This window comes from Nelusetta ayraudi, unplaced genomic scaffold (assembly GCF_046127955.1).
Source record: "Nelusetta ayraudi isolate G7.1 ecotype Tasmania unplaced genomic scaffold, CSIRO-AGI_Nayr_v1 ptg000002l, whole genome shotgun sequence".
Taxonomy (NCBI): domain Eukaryota; kingdom Metazoa; phylum Chordata; class Actinopteri; order Tetraodontiformes; family Monacanthidae; genus Nelusetta; species Nelusetta ayraudi.
Window position 1 is genome coordinate 3837294 of NW_027466052.1, and position 16845 is coordinate 3854138.

At 43.4% G+C, this 16845-nt stretch overlaps 2 protein-coding genes across 3 annotated transcripts; one reads left to right on the top strand and one right to left on the bottom strand.

Annotated features, from left to right (window-relative positions):
- The first annotated feature begins 448 nt into the window (after positions 1–448).
- LOC142883246 (excitatory amino acid transporter 2-like) lies at positions 449–11617 on the top strand. 2 transcript variants are annotated; one of them, XM_076017981.1, is made up of 10 exons: positions 550–780; positions 1743–1895; positions 4262–4512; positions 4611–4719; positions 5364–5490; positions 5588–5821; positions 6419–6613; positions 6811–6945; positions 7655–7865; positions 8915–11617. In XM_076017981.1, the coding sequence occupies exons 1-10, from the start codon at positions 648–650 to the stop codon at positions 8984–8986; spliced, it is 1620 nt and encodes a 539-aa protein (XP_075874096.1). In that variant the 5' UTR covers positions 550–647; the 3' UTR covers positions 8987–11617. The 2 variants fall into 2 exon arrangements, with proteins under 2 accessions (XP_075874087.1, XP_075874096.1); XM_076017972.1 differs by lacking the exon at positions 8915–11617 and having other exon boundaries at positions 449–780; positions 7655–8369.
- Positions 11618–11960: 343 nt separating this feature from the next.
- On the bottom strand, positions 11961–15655 carry LOC142883258 (uncharacterized). The gene is made up of 5 exons (XM_076017993.1): positions 15469–15655; positions 13160–13942; positions 13036–13074; positions 12867–12945; positions 11961–12778 (listed from the first exon to the last, which is right to left on the bottom strand). The coding sequence occupies exons 1-5, from the start codon at positions 15563–15565 to the stop codon at positions 12601–12603; spliced, it is 1176 nt and encodes a 391-aa protein (XP_075874108.1). The 5' UTR covers positions 15566–15655; the 3' UTR covers positions 11961–12600.
- Between the last annotated feature and the right edge of the window lie 1190 nt (positions 15656–16845).

The following is a 16845-nucleotide window of genomic DNA, read 5'->3' on the forward strand; positions in this document are numbered from 1 at the left end:
GGAATGTTGTAAAGTTTGGATGAATTCACGCACATCTACTTAAGCAAGCAGCAAACTTACAGAGAAGGTGAGCTCAGCGCCGATGAGATAAAATGACATTTCAGAGAAGTGATGGTTCCGACTCTCTCGCCTATAACATGATTATGCTACATCGTCTCAGATGAGACCTCTGCTCCTATCCTGTCATCCTTCTGAATCCACCACAACCGTGATGGGAAGGAGAAAATCAATAATGAATAACTGGCTGCTAAAATGTGCAATTATTTTTCATCTTTTTTTTTCTTTTTTTTTGTTCTCTCAGAAGCAGTTTGTCACTTGATTTTCTGCTGGAACTTTTCAAATTCTTGATTATGCTGATTTATATTCCAACAGAAGCAGTTATGGCTTTATTTGTCCAGTTCAGTTCAGTCCAGCTCAATTCAACTTCATGTGTAAACCACATGTATATGTGCATGCTCAAAAACCCAGATGTTTCCACTGACAGGCCAAGTAGGGTAAAATAGGGAAACCTGGAGACCTGGGCTCTTGACTGAAAAGACGGTGGTCGCTCGCCATCACCCGCCAACCGCCATCACCCGATCCTCTCTAAAAGTTGCTCCGAACTTTCCAGCTCACCGTCTTTCTCTCCTGCGTTCAGTGCCAACAAGATGCAGAAGCAAGTGGAGGTCAGGATGGACGAGAGCCACCTGCAGCCGGCCAAAGTGGACACGTCTGACAGCATCTGCAGCAGCATGTGCGACAAAATCATGAAGAACATGGTTCTTACCCTCACCATCCTGGGTAAGTCATTTTTTTCTAATTTATTTTTAGGAATAAGGTGGCTTCCTGCTACTTCCTCCCGTGGGGGCCACAACCACTATCATTCAGCTATGCACGCGCTGGGTGCGTGCACGTGCGCTGTGCACACACCCAGGGGCTCGGCGAGGCCTCATTTAGCGTCTAGAGGGAAGCTAACGCCGCGCTAACATGCTCAGACAGGCAGATAAACACACTTGTGCCTGCGGGCCATTAACCCTCGCTGCATGTCGTTGGATCGTCGAGGAACGTCAGGAGAGAATGCCTCCACACGGGAGGAGAGCGCACGCACGCACGCACGCACACGCACGCACTTTGAATCCTCACGCTGTCAAGCACAGGAGCTTCTTGCTGGGAAGCAATCGAGCTAACCAGCGAGCCGGTGACAGCGCCACACGTTGCTGTTGCTGGGTTTTGTTTGTTTTTTTTGCTTTTTTGCTTTGTACCAAAAACTGTTGTGAACCTCTTAATGGCTGCTAAAAAAAAATAAAAAAATAAATTTTAAAAAATCAGCATCAGCATTTAAAGGAGCAGATAGTGGATCTTCACCAGGGTCACATTGACTAAACTGAAATAATGAGCTACTGTGAAGTTTCATTCGAATGAGCAGGAGGAAATCAAACTCCTGTATTTGTGTGTGTATATGTCAAGGCTTTGTTTTTCTCCCGTGCATTCGCGGCACTTGTTACCCTCGCCTCAACAAAGCCGAGTTTTTCACTCGTCACACGTGAGGGCAATTACAGCAGCACCTGTTGGTCACAGGGCGACACTGTGGGACTCTCAGACGAGGTTATTTGAGGATCCAGTGATCAAACTGTGAGAGTCGCGAGCCACCGCAGGTCGTGTTGTCGTACTCGGAGTCGGCGCCTCGATGCTCAAAAGTCTTGTTGTTTTCTTTCCCCTCACCGCGTCTGTGTCTCTTCCCTCTCTTTCTCTCTGCGGTGCAGGTGTTTTTCTGGGCTCCATCGCCGGGATGCTGCTGCGGCACATATCACCCCTCCCTCCCGATGTCGTTATGATCATCGCCTTCCCCGGAGAGATCCTAATGAGGATGCTGAAAATGCTTATTTTGCCCCTGGTTGTTTCCAGTCTGGTCACAGGTGGGTGACGTGCAGAGTCGGCTGTGCGTGTTTTTTCACGGAGGCTTGTCTGGAAACAAGGCTGCGTGGTGCAACTTGTTTCGGGAAACTGAGCAGCGACGACTTGGCAGACGAGAATTTTTGCACCGTTTACTTCCTCTTCTCTGGTTGTAACCAGGCCTGTTTTGGGGGGTTCGAGGTTCCTGATGTTGCCAGATCAGACTCTCCTTTCACAGAAAAATCTTTAAAAATAAAAAGAGGTCACGTCCATAGAAAAAACGCTTGAGAGGCCGTTGGTCAAACCAAACTGGACAGATATTTCAACAGTCAGCTGAGTCAGGGAGCAAGAGTTTGAGGCTTCCAGTCGGTGCAGGAGACAATGGATGAGCGTCACGGGCTGGCGGTCAACTGTAATGGCCGCAGTTGTTATCCAGACTGGTGCCAAAGCCGGTCGGCGGAAAAGCAAAGAATTCTCTCCCCTTGTGAAAAAGCCTCAAGTGTTCTTCTCCCATCGGTCCGCACAATACAGCAACAAGATAATGATCAGCCAATTTTGTCCGTCACTCAAGATTTGTTCAGACGAAAATAACGTCACATTGCCGCAAAGTCGCCCACGAACAATGCGGAGAAATTAGCTTCTTCTTCTTCTTCTTTTGCTGCAAATGGAGTAAAAGTGACGCATTCAAAACATTTCTGGAAGAAGAACATTTATACAGCGAAGAAGAATTTGAGGATGATCAGCGAACTATCTTTTCCAACACGTACGCAAGTGTAAATAGTGCATTGAAGAGACCCTTGTTCCAACTTGATTTAATGCCAGAGGTCTGAATCAGGAAGTTGCGAAAACACATTTAGGACCCATTTTTTTTTAGGTATGTGTTTGTATTTCCTGTTTGGATTATGTCAAATATCCTAACGATTTTGCAATATTATTTTCTACTTCGGTGTCATCTGAGGGTAAATTGAAAAAGAAAAAAATCTCTCAGCAGAACTGAAGAAAATTCAAAGTTTAGCTCTGCGTCCGCAGCCTGATGCAAAATCACTAAATTAAAGGTTTCTGCCCAAACTGATGTTTTTTTCCACATGTTTAAAAGGAGACCTAAAGAGCAGAGCGGCCAACGAGCTGGTGGTGTGGTCACTATCCTGACAGACGGATCAGTGTCCTTTATGAGAGAGGAGCTAATTTTGCACGATGTAACCATTAAAAGCTGGAAAGAAGCTAAATATAGGACTCATTAAAGTGTAACTGAAGCGATTAGTTGCGACTGGGCTCAAAACAATGTCTTGTGAAAGCTTAAAATACCAGCATGCTAATTATACCATCCATTAAGTCGGGCCTACAAATAACAACCTGCAGCCAGACTTCACAGTAAACCAAACTCGAGCGCTCAGATGTGACGATCTTCAACTGGGACTCTGATTTAACCGCCTGCGGTGTCTCAGCGTCCGAGGCCCATTGGATGAAGCTCCGGGCTGCCCAGTGAGCAAAGCCGCACACGCATCAATATAACGTCGCTGCTACATCATTGACGTGACACCCGTCTTCTATCAGCCCCTCATTACCGAACTCAATTACTCTCTGTAAACAATTCATATTGTGATGAAAATCGTTGCTTGTTTGCTGCCCAGACGTCTCGTCCGTCCTCGCGGTCAGAGAGAGAGAGAGAGAGAGAGAGAGAGAGAGAGAGAGAGAGAAGAATTGGTGTTTGTGACACTCGCAGTCACGGTGGATAATTAAAAGCCCAAACTCAAACGATAAGGCTAATTATCTGACTCAGAGCAAACCGATGATTAAGTTTGTGACTGAGTAATCTTTTTCGGTGTTGGAGGGACAGGTACAAGCTCAGCGGCATCACTTAACTTAATGAGGGAGCCTTGTGTTTGAGCAGTCCACACCAAGAACCTCTTCCATGAACTACAAACCAAAAAACAAAATCATTCTAACTTAAGGAGACGGGAGCCAGTTGACATTCGTCCACGTGCGATGCCAAACTGGACACGTGACACAGTTATGTGACTCTGGGGACGAGACCCTGCTGTCTTCCCGTTTAGGAAGAAGGAGATCTGGTATACAAGTGGGCGATCACCATAAGGAACATTATTGATGGCAAATTTGGAAATGTTGTCTCTGCATTTGACCGTGACCAGGGAGGCTTTGGTCTGACCCACCAAGGGGATGAAACCCATAACCTATCAGGACAGATACACAGAGACAGGGAGACAAAGCCACTCGGAAGTAACGCCATAAAAAGAAAAGCGACCTGCATGCAACCTGCATGTTACTGTATTCTGTTGTTGGCTGGAAAAAGGCCTTAGTGAGGATCAAACTACCACTACACACAGTAAATACACTTCCCAAGACTAACTTTGGTTTCCCGTGTCAACAGGACTGGCTGGTCTCGATGCAAAGTCCAGCGGGCGTTTGGGCACCCGAGCCATGGTCTACTACATGACAACAACAGTGATCGCCGCAGTCCTGGGGGTGGTCCTTGTGCTGCTAATCCATCCTGGAAACCCCAAGTTGAAGGCCAATCTGGGGCAGGGAAAGAAGAACGATGACGTGTCAAGCGTAGACGCTTTGTTCGATCTGATTCGAAATCTCTTCCCGGAGAATTTGGTGCAGGCGTGTTTTCAGCAGGTGGGAGTCTCACTTTTTCCCCCCAAGCTGAGAGTGATACATACATTGTGTTTGTCTTCACTGCATCTTCTTATTCACTTTGTTTGCTTCTTGTCCAGATCCAGACCGTGACTACCAAAGTACCAGTACCCACCAACAGAACAAAAGCGCCTCCTCAATTCACATTGAAAAGGTCACTTCAGTTCAAGGGCGGGATGAACGTCCTGGGTAGGTGGTGAAAGGTTTTCTCCATTGTTCCGGGAAAAGAATGGCTGCGGTTTCGTAACAGCTGGGGCAAATGCCATCCTTGGAATTGCGCAACCTGATTTCCAAATCAAAACTTCTTTTGTGATCTGGTGTAAACAGCCCAGGCCTGTTGAGTGTTCGCCGTGTTCCTTTTGGACCGAACTGCTGTCGCCACAGCGGCGCAGTTGGGCCACAGGGTGTCTCGTTAAACATGAGTGAACGATGCTGTGTTTTTCGCAGCAGCACCAGATTGAACAGTTGTTTTTCTAATTACTTTTTCTTCCAGTTGTAGAACAGTCTGTTTTGGTGGGGGAGTATAAATGAGTCAATGAGCAAAACAAATCATAGTTTATTTTTTCATTACTGTCGACTAGGCCAAAGTAAAGTTTGTCACGTTGTTTTGTAAATGCAATATCACACTCGAGTTCGTTCTATTGCTTGCGCTGAACAGCAGGTCTTCAATATCGTCAAGACAAGCGTGACTTTAAAAATGTGTATCCACTTGTGACCAAGACTCATTTCCACGAGGAAACTGTGTCACAGTAATTATCCATGAGGCTTTTTTTTTAAAAAATGATTTCCACCAGTACAGGTTACTTAAAGAGCGGCTGTATTCTGTGTTCCAGGCTTGATTGGATTCTTTGTGGCTTTCGGAGTCATCATGGGCAAAATGGGAGAGAGGGCCAAACTGATGTTGGAGTTTTTCAATGTGCTGAATGAGATCGTCATGAAGCTGGTTGGTGCGATCATGTGGTAGGTGTCGTCCCAATAGAGGCTCGCGTGACGCTGGATTTGCATTACCCTCTTCCTGAAGAACTTCTACAGTGGACGTGTGCTTGTCTGCCCGCAGGTACTCCCCTCTGGGTATCGCTTGCCTCATCTGTGGAAAGATCATCTCTATCGCTGACCTGGAGGTGGTTGCCAGGCAGCTGGGCATGTACATGATAACCGTGATCGTGGGTCTCCTCATCCACGGTGGTATCTTCCTCCCGCTCATATATTTTGTGATCGTCAAAGAAAACCCGTTCAAGTTCTTCATGGGGATATTCCAAGCGTGGGTCACAGCGCTGGGAACAGCGTCCAGGTATGCTAGACTTCCGCCCCGATGTTGTTTTACACTCCAAGGTTCAGACTGTCCCACCCCCGGTGAGCGCAACACGACCCCATCAGAGGCAGGTTCCCTCTCAGGTGGTCGACATGTTCCTGTAACTCCGCCTCGCATCCTCTTCTTTCATTATAAAGCACGGTGGAAGTCTTGTCAACGGCGGCCTCTCACTCTGCCTTCATGTGGGATATGAGATGTTTTATTAATGGCACGGAGGCATCGTTCCCCCTGCAGACACGACCTCGACTCTCATGTAGCGACCTGCTCGCCGCTCCGCCAACCACCAGCAACATGCTTCAATTACCAGGCAAACAAAAAAAAACAACTGCTGGGTCACAGACGCATTCTCTTTGAAATTCGCCCTTAAATTTGAATGAATCTGAAGCAACTTCCCTGGAAGAGATGAAAATATATATATATATTTATTCTGTTTTATGTAACAGATTTACATACATTGCGTGACATCAAGTTGATTTATTTCCAAAGTTCCAAACAGAATCATTTCCTGCAGATTCCTTCCTAACTTCCTTCCAGATTCCAGCCTAACTTTCTTTTCTCGTTTTCCGTTTACTACAGCGCCGGTACCCTGCCTGTCACCTTCCGCTGCTTGGAGGAGAACCTGGGCATCGATAAGAGGGTCACTCGCTTCGTGCTCCCGGTGGGCGCCACGATCAACATGGACGGCACGGCGCTTTATGAGGCGGTGGCCGCCATCTTTATCGCCCAGATGAATGGGATTGATCTCGACTGGGGCCAGATTGTCACTGTCAGGTGAGAATGTGGATTTGACAGCCAATTCAATTACACACATCAATTTAACTCAATTAGTTAGTTCGGACTTCAGTTACAGTACGTCTTCTGTCTGTTTCTTACTCTCAACCGCAAATTAGTTCTCTTTTGTTGGTTAAAGTGAATAAAAGGCTATTATTTGAAACAATCGTTGTTGACCTCTTGTGGTTTTCCATCAGTATGACGGCCACATTAGCCAGTGTTGGAGCTGCCAGTATCCCCAGTGCTGGACTGGTGACCATGCTGCTGATTCTCACAGCGGTTGGACTGCCCACTCAAGACATCAGCCTGCTGGTCGCTGTCGATTGGCTTCTGTAAGTCATCACAACACAGTGTACATTGAGAGCATGTAAATATAATAACACATTCATAACATGACACTTTGGTTGTATCAAAGCGAATTTTAGAACTATATACATATTTGAGTGTGTGTGTGTGTACACACACACACACACACACACACACACATATATTTAAGTATTTCTTCACTTTGATCGCTGTGATAGAACCAAAGTGTAGTGTCATGTGCATGCTATTGTTATGTTTGCATGTTTTTAATGTACAGTACAGTATATAGACACACAACCACACACACATTTTAAAATATAGACTGAGACAGTAAGATGTTCTGTTAATGTGAAAAAAACAATAAAACAAAACATTAAACAAGACATTATACTGGACATCTAAATTGTGCAGGATTTTCAAGCGGGGCGTCGTCACGTAGGAGAAAGTATTGAAAATATTTTCAATGTGACAAGACTCTGGCCTCTCCAGAATTCTACACAGGAGCTTTGCTCCTACTCACTGACTCATCAGCATCTCAGGCCATAAATATCATGACTTATATATAACATACAGGATGTTATACAATACATTCACCCTGTGTGTATCTATCTATCTATCTATCTATCTATCTATCTATCTATCTATCTATCTGTATATCTATCTAGAAGTCATATTGTTCAGACTTTTTACTACCTTGTTTGCCTTCTCCTGTCACTTTTCTTCTCGGACTTGTAGGGACCGTTTCCGCACATCCGTCAACGTGATCGGGGACTCATATGGCGCGGGCATCGTCTATCATCTCTCCAAGCACGAGCTTAACAGCTTCGACTCCCAACAGGCCCGCATGGAAGACTTTGAGGTGGCACGGAATCAGTCATTCTTTGAAAATAACACCAACCAGAACGTGTACGCGCACCACAACTCAATCTTGATAGACGACTGCAAGGTACATTTCACATTAACGGACATAGAGACGTGTATGTAGACGGCCCTCCCACTCCTCGCTTCTGTGTTTTTTGCCTGTGTTTGTTAACTCCTAGTGGATGTCGTGTTTTCATCAAGGGAAATGCATTCCGGATTGTGTAATATATCAAAATAAGGGACAGATCATTCTATTTATTTGACTGTTATAAGGAAAACACAGTTTTTTGTGATACCAGAGTTATCAAAGTCAACACATGTTCTCTCTGCAATATTTTTTTACATTTCTTGTTTTTTTAAACCATCTGCAAAATCTGTTAAATTAATGTGAAAAAATGGACATGAAAGTGTTTGTTTTTCAGTTTTAATTCTGAGACTGCTTTGTTGTATACAAAATTTAACTTGACTTGTATTTTTGTTGTGCTATGTCTGGGTTTTCATACCGTTTCCGGCTTGTGTCTGCTTAATTGGACATGTATTTGTGGCAGCCCTGACCAAATTACTGATTCAGTTCTTTTTTTTTTGGAAATTCAGATCTATTTTTCTACCTAGTGGTACACAGAAAGACTGCTGTTTTAACATGTCACATCGAAAGTGGCGCAAACCGTCATGAAATGTCCATCTGACCCTTATCATAAGACCCTTTCCCATCAGTACTGTAGGAAACAAAACTGTGGTTCACTGGTTTCCTCCTCGTAGAGTAAATGGCAGATCACTGTTTGTATGATGCAACCTCCAGGCAAAGTTGCATTCTTTTCCTTGTTTCAATACTGCATCTCGGTTGGGCAGAGAAGCCAATAAAATACATGACCAAATAAGGACAACACCCCAAAGTACTCCTGTTTCCAATCACATTTGTCAAAACACCCAGAGATGTCAAACATTATTGTATTAGCGTATCAACATGAGCTGTTCTTTGTTCACACCATTGTTGGAAATTCACACATTCAGACCTCCGACCAAAGATGTTCGGTCGAAACACAATGGCTTCTCTGCTCCAATCCGCTGCTGACAGGTTGGAAAAATGCTGGTGCCTTGGCTCCAAAGTTAGATGTTCTCAATAACTGCTTGCAGGTGTCGATGGGCAGAAATGGCAAGACTGCAGAGTTCTCCCTTGTTGAGGAGGAACCATGGAAATGCGAGTAACACAGATCCAGATGCTGCTGCGCCTTACCCTGAGTTCCCACTGCTTTTACCCTCTGCCGACACACAACTGTACACAGTAGGACCAAAAGAAAAAAGAGTTCAAAAAAATTTGAGTAAAGAAGATAAACAAAATGTGACAGTCAGCAGGGTTCAGCTGCCCTGCCAGAACTATTGGCCGGCCCTTAAGGTTCCCACCCAGGTGGCCGATGGATGACACTGGGGATGGTTAACCTGCTTTTATTTTAGATCCTGCATTTGCACAAACTCCAGCAAAGACAACCCAACAACGAACTGGTGCGTTTTCAGGCACCTTCTCTGAAAGAATGAGTCACCGGTTGACAACACTCAGGGCCTTACTTGGTGCTGCTGCAAGCCTCTTGTTCCGTCAACAAAAGAATTCTTCAACCTTGTGCAACATCTCATTTTTATTTTCTTTGTAGTTTAAAAGGGTGCGGTAGAGAGAGCAGACACTCGGATTACGGCCTTGCCAGTTAAATTTGATCCGAGGATTAAGCGGGCGATAATATAATGGCGGCTCAAATTCGGCTTAAATGAAGGGAGTCGTCACAGTGGTGTGGGGTGTTTCGATTTGGTCTGGGGGTGTTACTGAATGCTAGCTGCTATCGATAGGTTTTCTGCGTGGAAATGCCGTGTTGAAGTCAATCAACCCCGGCGGTTGAAAGCGACTTGCGACAACACGGACTGAATGAAACCGCCCCTCTGTGCAGGCAACGTGACGTCAACGCAAGATCGTTAAACACAGTGTTACCTTTGCCTGACTTGTGGGATTACAGCCTGATGTCGCACACATGGTCAATCCTAAGAAGCAAAGCTTAGGATTTAGGATGGTACGAGGAAAACATGTGCCCTCTAAATGTGGCAACGGAGAGAACATACGGGGCGTGTCGTAGACGGTCGTGAGGCAGGATATAGAGTGAGAGTGAGGGGCGTCTTTCATCTGATTAATATATTGTTTATCTTTTTGTATGTATGTTCTTCAAGAATGAGGCACTGACTTTTTGTTGTTGTTGTTGTTTGTTCGTAGTCCAAAAAAAAAAAAAAAAAGACGCCTGTGTCCCTGGAACCCAGAGAGGATGTTAAACAAAAGAGAGAAAGGTTTGAGATTTCGGAGGGCGGTCGTTGGGTTGGTGTCTCTCAAACTTTCACACAGGCCAGTGCATTGCTGTTTTATTTCACACTGTTTTCTGATTTCTATATGCTATATGACAACCTTGCCTTGACGACGTCAGCTGCGTAGTGCAGGCAGTCCGCGCGATGACTCACGCGTCTCTGGATACGAAAAGTTGCTACAACTGTCCACTTCAGTCAAAGAAGTTTTTTTTTTTTTTTTTCATGGAGGGCGTAAAGTTTCTCCACCAATCGGCTTTGAGCAAGCAGCCGAGCTCTCCTGTGATTACATGCAGAGTTAATTGGCTATGGCCACCTTTGTTTAGAAGGGGCTTAATTCTGCTCCCAGCCCTCGTTCTGATGTGGAGCCGTAGCAACAGGATCAGTGGATGCTGGCTGGATGTGAGGTTTTATTTATTTGTTTGTTTGTTTGTTTGTTTGTTTGTTTGTTTGTTTTTTCTCAATTATCTCTGTGTAGAGACTGTTCAAACCAAGGTGGAGACGGTTGATGGTTGATTGTGTTCTCATATAAGCTCAACAGCTTATATAATAATGTTTAAAGTGCCTCCTTGCACTTTGTGTACATAACATATATAGCTAAGGTGTATAAAACAAATGTATAGAGTTTTATGTATGTTATCTATCAGAATTGCTTTTCCTATGCTAAAGATTTCTATGAAGATTGTACTGTGTAATCACTCATTGAAGTTTCCCTTCAGGCCAATAGTCGTCCCTGTAGGTTGTGAACTTAGGGGTATTTATTTTTGTGGAAAAATGCATTCAACCTTTTTTTTTTTTTTTTTGCTTGTAAAAGAAATAACTGAGCTCCAATTGTTTGTGTGAGAGGAAGGCCCTACATGTTCCACTTGTTAAACCAGTGTTATTACGCTGGTGTGCAGCACCGCTGATCTTCGACACTCAAGTTTTTCATTTTCATTTTCTTTTTTTTTATGTCAAATGATGCTAAACTGTATCTACTCAGAAACCCCATTTGCCAGGTGCACTCCAGTGGGCCATCGTCTAATCCAAAGTACTGCCTTTAGAGGTTACATTGCAAAATGGCACGGAAATTAGACTCTCACTCATCCAGGTCATCTTAGTCTTGGAGAGCCGAGTGAAAGGCTACTGGACTGGTTCTTGGTGGCTGAAGACATTTTGTCTCACATTCAAAAAGCTTCTTCAGTGATGGAGACCTCTGAGCCCTCGGATGAGACTACACCAATTCACTGTTCTTGGGTAATCATTGAGCGATGAGTCATAAATTCAATTCTATGCATTTTATTGACACTACTGCCCATAAAACCATCATGTTAGTACTTTCAGGAATGCTTTACGTGTATGGAACATTGGCAGCTACAGTATTTCTACATGTTGTCCTCAGCAAAAAGTGTTTGGCCCAGACTTTGCTGAACAGCTGAAGAATCAGCCCTCACCTGTTGGATGGACCAACAGTTGAGGGAATGATCTCAGTCACAATCACTACATTTATGTGCAAGGGAAAACAACAATCTTTAATTATATCCCCTTTTTTATTTTGTTGTATTCGGTTTTGAGCCTTGAATACATAAAATATGTCCTTAGTGAACAGATCTAGCATAGACAGTGTTTTCTATGAAAGTAAGACTACCATTTTTAGATTCTAAAATGTATATTTTCTATCATTCTTCCCTTTTGTTTTTGCTATGTATACATCAGTTCAAGAATCTTTTCAACTATTTCCCCTGTGAACTGACATTCGATGCAAGGTAACTTCTTTTTGGATATTGCTGCAGGAAAGCAGGATCTTAATTACTTTGCAAAAAATAAAAAATAAAATAAAAAATACTAATCAGGCAAACGGACGGAGTGTGTGTAAATGTTTTAATACTTGGTTGTAAATATGAAACTTAAAAAAATAAATAAATAAATGTTTAATTGTGAAGTTGCTGTTTGGTTTATTGTAGGTTAATGTTTGGGTCGGATGGAGGAGCTACAGCTCTGACACGAGGTTGTGGAGCAGCTGAGGGGCTGCGTTTAGAGAAGCCAATGATTCAGTAGGCTGAGTGCCGCTCTGCACAGAGTTTCCACAATGTATGTGGTGGAAGTAGAATGCCTTAATGTAAGTTACAATTTTCAAATAAAGTGTAGAGTATTTAATAATAAAAAAAATATTACACAGAAATGTATGGGTTTTTACAAAAATACATTTTCACAAGACAGGTCAGTGCTGGGTGTCTGCTTACAAGTACATTGTACAACAATAAAACATACAAACATAATTTACATTGTCAAGGAAGTAAATAAAAACTTAGTAAAACACTATACAGACTTTAAAGCCCTGTTTGGGAAAAAAACAAAAAACAAAAGACATTTGTGCACCGACCACAGTCAACAAGAAGGTAAGAACTGAAAAGTGTAACAACAGTTGCATCTTTGAGTTCAAACTGGGTCCAAAGGAGTTGGAGAGTCCACGAAGACTACTGGCCCAGTGGTTCTGTTTTGAAGCCTCAGTCCGATGAATATTTGTCTTGAAGATCATCAAGCTGAATGACCGTGTACTCCTCTGCTTCACCGTTCTCTCTGGGATGGTCTTTTTGCAGAAAAGTCTCCATCTCTAGCTCCCTCTGCTGGTTTGAGGAGTTGGTTTTGTTCTCCAGCTGGGATGCTTGTCTTGGTCCGTTCCATCTGTGGAGAAAGATAGGTTGAGGGTTTATTCTCTACGGCAACAATGAATCTAGTGCACATGATGGTGTTTTTGATTCTAAAACCTCACTTGTCTCGAGTAGCGATGGCAACGCAGAGCATAACCAGGGCTGCGACACCAACAATGAAGGCGACAATGATGATCCAACCTGCAGAAAGTAGGGATTAGTAAGATCAACTTGAGCAGTGCCTGGATCGTGCAAGAATATCACCAATGTTATATCGATCAAGGGATTTACCTGGAGTTCTGTCATTTCCACTCTGCTGCGATTCGTGAACTAAGAAAAGAAAATGACAACACATGATATAAACAATAAAAAAATAGCTATAAAACAACTTGTGAGTATGTAATTGTATATTCACCTTCATCTGTCTGTGGGTTCTGGGTCTCTGAGGATTGTCTGATGTTGACTGATGTATTTATGAGTCGAGGTTCCACGACAATGACCTGAGGAGGCATGGAGGTTGAGGACACACTACCAGTTTGCGTGGTGGTGAACGGGCTCGGACTCATTTCACCAGAGGCTGAGCCCTCAAAGTCAACAGGCATGAAAACAGCGGTCAAGCTCTGCGTGGTTGTGAGGTGTTCCCCATTTGGGAGAAAGACCTGGGTTGGGGTGTCCCCACTTCCTTCAAACGTGCCGCTCTCTGTGGTTTCTGAGTAGGGCTTCTGGGAGTTCTGAGTATGCAACCCACTCTGGGTTGTAGTATGCAGCGACAAGAACTCGCCAACGGGGTCTCCGCTTCCCTCAGGATAGTCCGTGGACTCAGTGGTTGGCTTCTGGGTGCTCTGAAGGACCTCAGCACTCTCAGTTGTGGATGCATTGCGTTCTCCTCCGTGGTCAGGAAGACGTGTGATAAACCACTGAATGGGGTCTCCACTTCCCTCAAAATTGTCTTTGGACTCAGTGGATGGCTGCTGGGAGCTCTGATGGAGTTCAACACCCTCGGTTGTAGATAGGTTGTGAAAGGCGTCCAACCTTTCGTCAAAGACGTCACTGTCTTTGGACTGAGACGACGGCTGCTGGGACGCTTCAGCGCTTTCGGGTCTTTTGGGTAATGCAGTGGAGCGAGGACTGAGAAAAAAGCCATCGATGAGATAGCCCTCTGTCACGGCCTCTCGGTAAACCTCATCCTGTGACACAACTAGGACAAAGACAGGTGGAAAAATCCACAGGTCACCACAAGTGTTTGTTTGTTTCCTCATTTTCTTAGAAATCACAACGCTGAGTTGATGTGCTTTGTGTCAAATTCTTGTACAAACTTGCGCAGTGGTCTTCTGTGATTAGGTGTGGTGAGAAACTGTAATGATTAACCGGGGTGACTAATCATCCATTAGTGGTGGGACAAAGAATGGCTCATCATCAAAGCAGCAGTTTGAAAAATAGCTTCGAGCACTCCTGACACACCCACCTCAAGTAAGTAAACCATGAAATGTTTCAGTTTTCCTTGGAAGGAGGCCGTAGATTCTGAACAGTTTCGACGCAAGGGGATATATGACAAAAGACTCACTCGGAAATTATCGCTGTTAGTCATATCACTGAGTGATCGTGGTGACCTTGTTACTTTGCAAAGGAAATAAGTGAGTGCGGTATTATTTGGCTCATTACTGTGATCAGTTGCAAGGAGACGGAGGAGGCTGTTCAAGTAGTGAACGTAAAACATTTCCTGGGTCAAAGTGTGGATTTACTCCACTGACAGTGTAGCCTTAGTTACAGATCAGAGAAGCTGTTCTATGTTCAATTGCTCCTGTTCTCCAGGCATATGCCAAGGACTGCCACCAGAGTGTCCGTGTGTGACTAGAAAATGCTGAGTTTTTAGCGGGAAGTGCTTCAGGCGTTCAGGCGCACAGGAAAGGTCCCTGTGAAGGTTTGGCTTTACTGCACACTCCTTAAAATCCCAACTAGGATGATTGCGTTATTGTATTCGGCTGTTTGTGTCGTGTAGAGTTTCAGCATGATGAACTTACTCAATATTCCCTAATATATTTTTGAATTTCGTAGATCTAAAGAAATTACGTTTTCTTTTTTTCCACAAAGAAGTTCATGAGAAGGGCATTGGAATGCCAATGACTTGGATTACACACTATTCTTCTCCAATTCTGCCCGGTCATGTTCAGCTTTGGCTGTTTCCAACATATCTGCAGGTTGCCAAAACTTGTGTTACAGCTCCTTGCTGATCTTTCAGTTTCATCTTACACCAGTAATAGGCATTAATGCAGCTCTTGGGACGTTTTACAATGATCTCTGTGTGCGTTTTTTGGCACTGACTATGAAATCTATGCACCGGCAATGAAATACAACTCTGGTATTCCTCTAGAAACAAGTGAGCCAGAAACACGTAGCGCATGGGTGGCAGCGGTGGGAGGGCCAACTATAGGGGCACAATGCTAATTATTAAAATGCAATAGTAAATTTAATAGGAGAGTAGATATGTAGATACAATGACCAATGATGGCCATAAGAATTGCCTCAAATTTAGAAATGTTTATGAAAAGTTTGAAGAAATCAAGCTATCCCAGTAAATATTTACAATTAACGATAAACATTTAAAAGTATTAACTGTTGTATCTGACTGCTTACTTAATCGGAAAATGTAACATCACACTTAGCTTATGAGAGATTGTCTTGGGAAAAAAAAAAGAAGAAACAGATGAAAGAAATTAAACTTACCATTCGAAAATCCTGAATGGGCAACGGCAAAAATTCCAAGTATCACCCCAAAAAGTAGGGTTCTGACCTTCCTGCCACACACCTGTGATGAGTCCATTTTGTGACTGAACTGAGCAGTTGGCGAGTCGGAAAATATTTGGAACAAGGAAGCTGACAATTTGAGGCGGATGAATCACGTTGGTGCCTCTTATATGCAGTGGAAGCAGGTAGGTGTGACATCCTGACAACAATGAGTGGCAACACTCAAACGCACATAAGAGGCTGGCACACCTGCGAACACACCTCTCACATCGCACACTTTCTCACGTTTTCCCCTCCTCTGACGGGGAAAAAAAAGTTGTCCAGGAAGTTCATGTGTTTCCTGATTTCCTAACATGGAGTTGGAGGGCGAAACAAAAACAGTGGCAACAGTTAGAATTCTATAGAATAATGTAAACAATCAATCACAGTGCAATATGATATGATATAAAAAGATGAAAATAATTTGTTATAATGCTGCTAAATCTTATTATGAAGCAGCTTTGGAAAACATGTGAGACCCATATGCTAAATCTACAAATACAATAAAAGTAATGTTCGTTCCTAGTCATATAATACGACAACAACGACAACAATGTCAGTTGAATTATTTGACTGATGAATTTCCCAGTTTGACCAATTAAGTTCTGCTAGGCAAACATTTACGGAATTTAGGTCAGCCAGCCTTTACACGTGATAGGATAAATGAATTCCAAATTGTACAGAAACATGGAACAAATTCACAGTATGACTGAGAGGTTTAGATTTAGTGGACCAAAGTACTAACAGTACAGAATCTATATATATTTGGGAATACATAAATTGTAAAGAAGTTAAATTTACTTATAGCCCCACAATATATATGTAGAACAGTAAGGGATTTAGTCTGTATTCAAAATTCTTCAACACAATTTTCATACAATCCCTGACTGAATCACAATGGCCTGCAGCGTATGGACGCGGCAACGTCGACTGTATGTCTGTCGCGCCGTTTGACGAAAACGAATGCGTCACGGTCGGCCTCAGGCGATCCAGTCCTATCATAACCTTTGCGACAGTCGTCATGACTTAGTCAGCATGCGTGAGTCGACGCTTGTCTAGTCTTGTTCTCCACACACACCCAGAGAGGTTAATAACTGTTACTGGAAAGAATCTGAACTTTGTCTCTAGGTAAGTAGGGCATTAAATGATATCTGTTGTTTGAGGGTGAGACAGGTACTGCAATCATGAATTGTGAATAATAATAATAATAACAATAATATTGATAATAATAATAATAATAATAATGATAATAATACTAATTCTGTTGATTAATCTTAGAATTTTGAGCTGGCTTGCGCTTTGGCTTATCTATAAGCC

Excerpts from the sequence above, each read along its gene's own strand:
- LOC142883246 (XM_076017981.1), top strand. The coding sequence starts at position 648 with ATGCAGAAGCAAGTGGAGGTCAGGATGGACGAGAGCCACCTGCAGCCG. Across the intron at positions 781-1,742 it reads TCTTACCCTCACCATCCTGG|GTGTTTTTCTGGGCTCCATC; the intron begins GTAAGTCATTTT and ends TCTGCGGTGCAG. Across the intron at positions 5,822-6,418 it reads GCGCTGGGAACAGCGTCCAG|CGCCGGTACCCTGCCTGTCA; the intron begins GTATGCTAGACT and ends CGTTTACTACAG.
- LOC142883258 (XM_076017993.1), bottom strand. The coding sequence starts at position 15,565 with ATGGACTCATCACAGGTGTGTGGCAGGAAGGTCAGAACCCTACTTTTT. Across the intron at positions 13,075-13,159 it reads GAACCCACAGACAGATGAAG|TTCACGAATCGCAGCAGAGT; the intron begins GTGAATATACAA and ends TTCTTTTCTTAG. Across the intron at positions 12,946-13,035 it reads TGGAAATGACAGAACTCCAG|GTTGGATCATCATTGTCGCC; the intron begins GTAAATCCCTTG and ends TACTTTCTGCAG.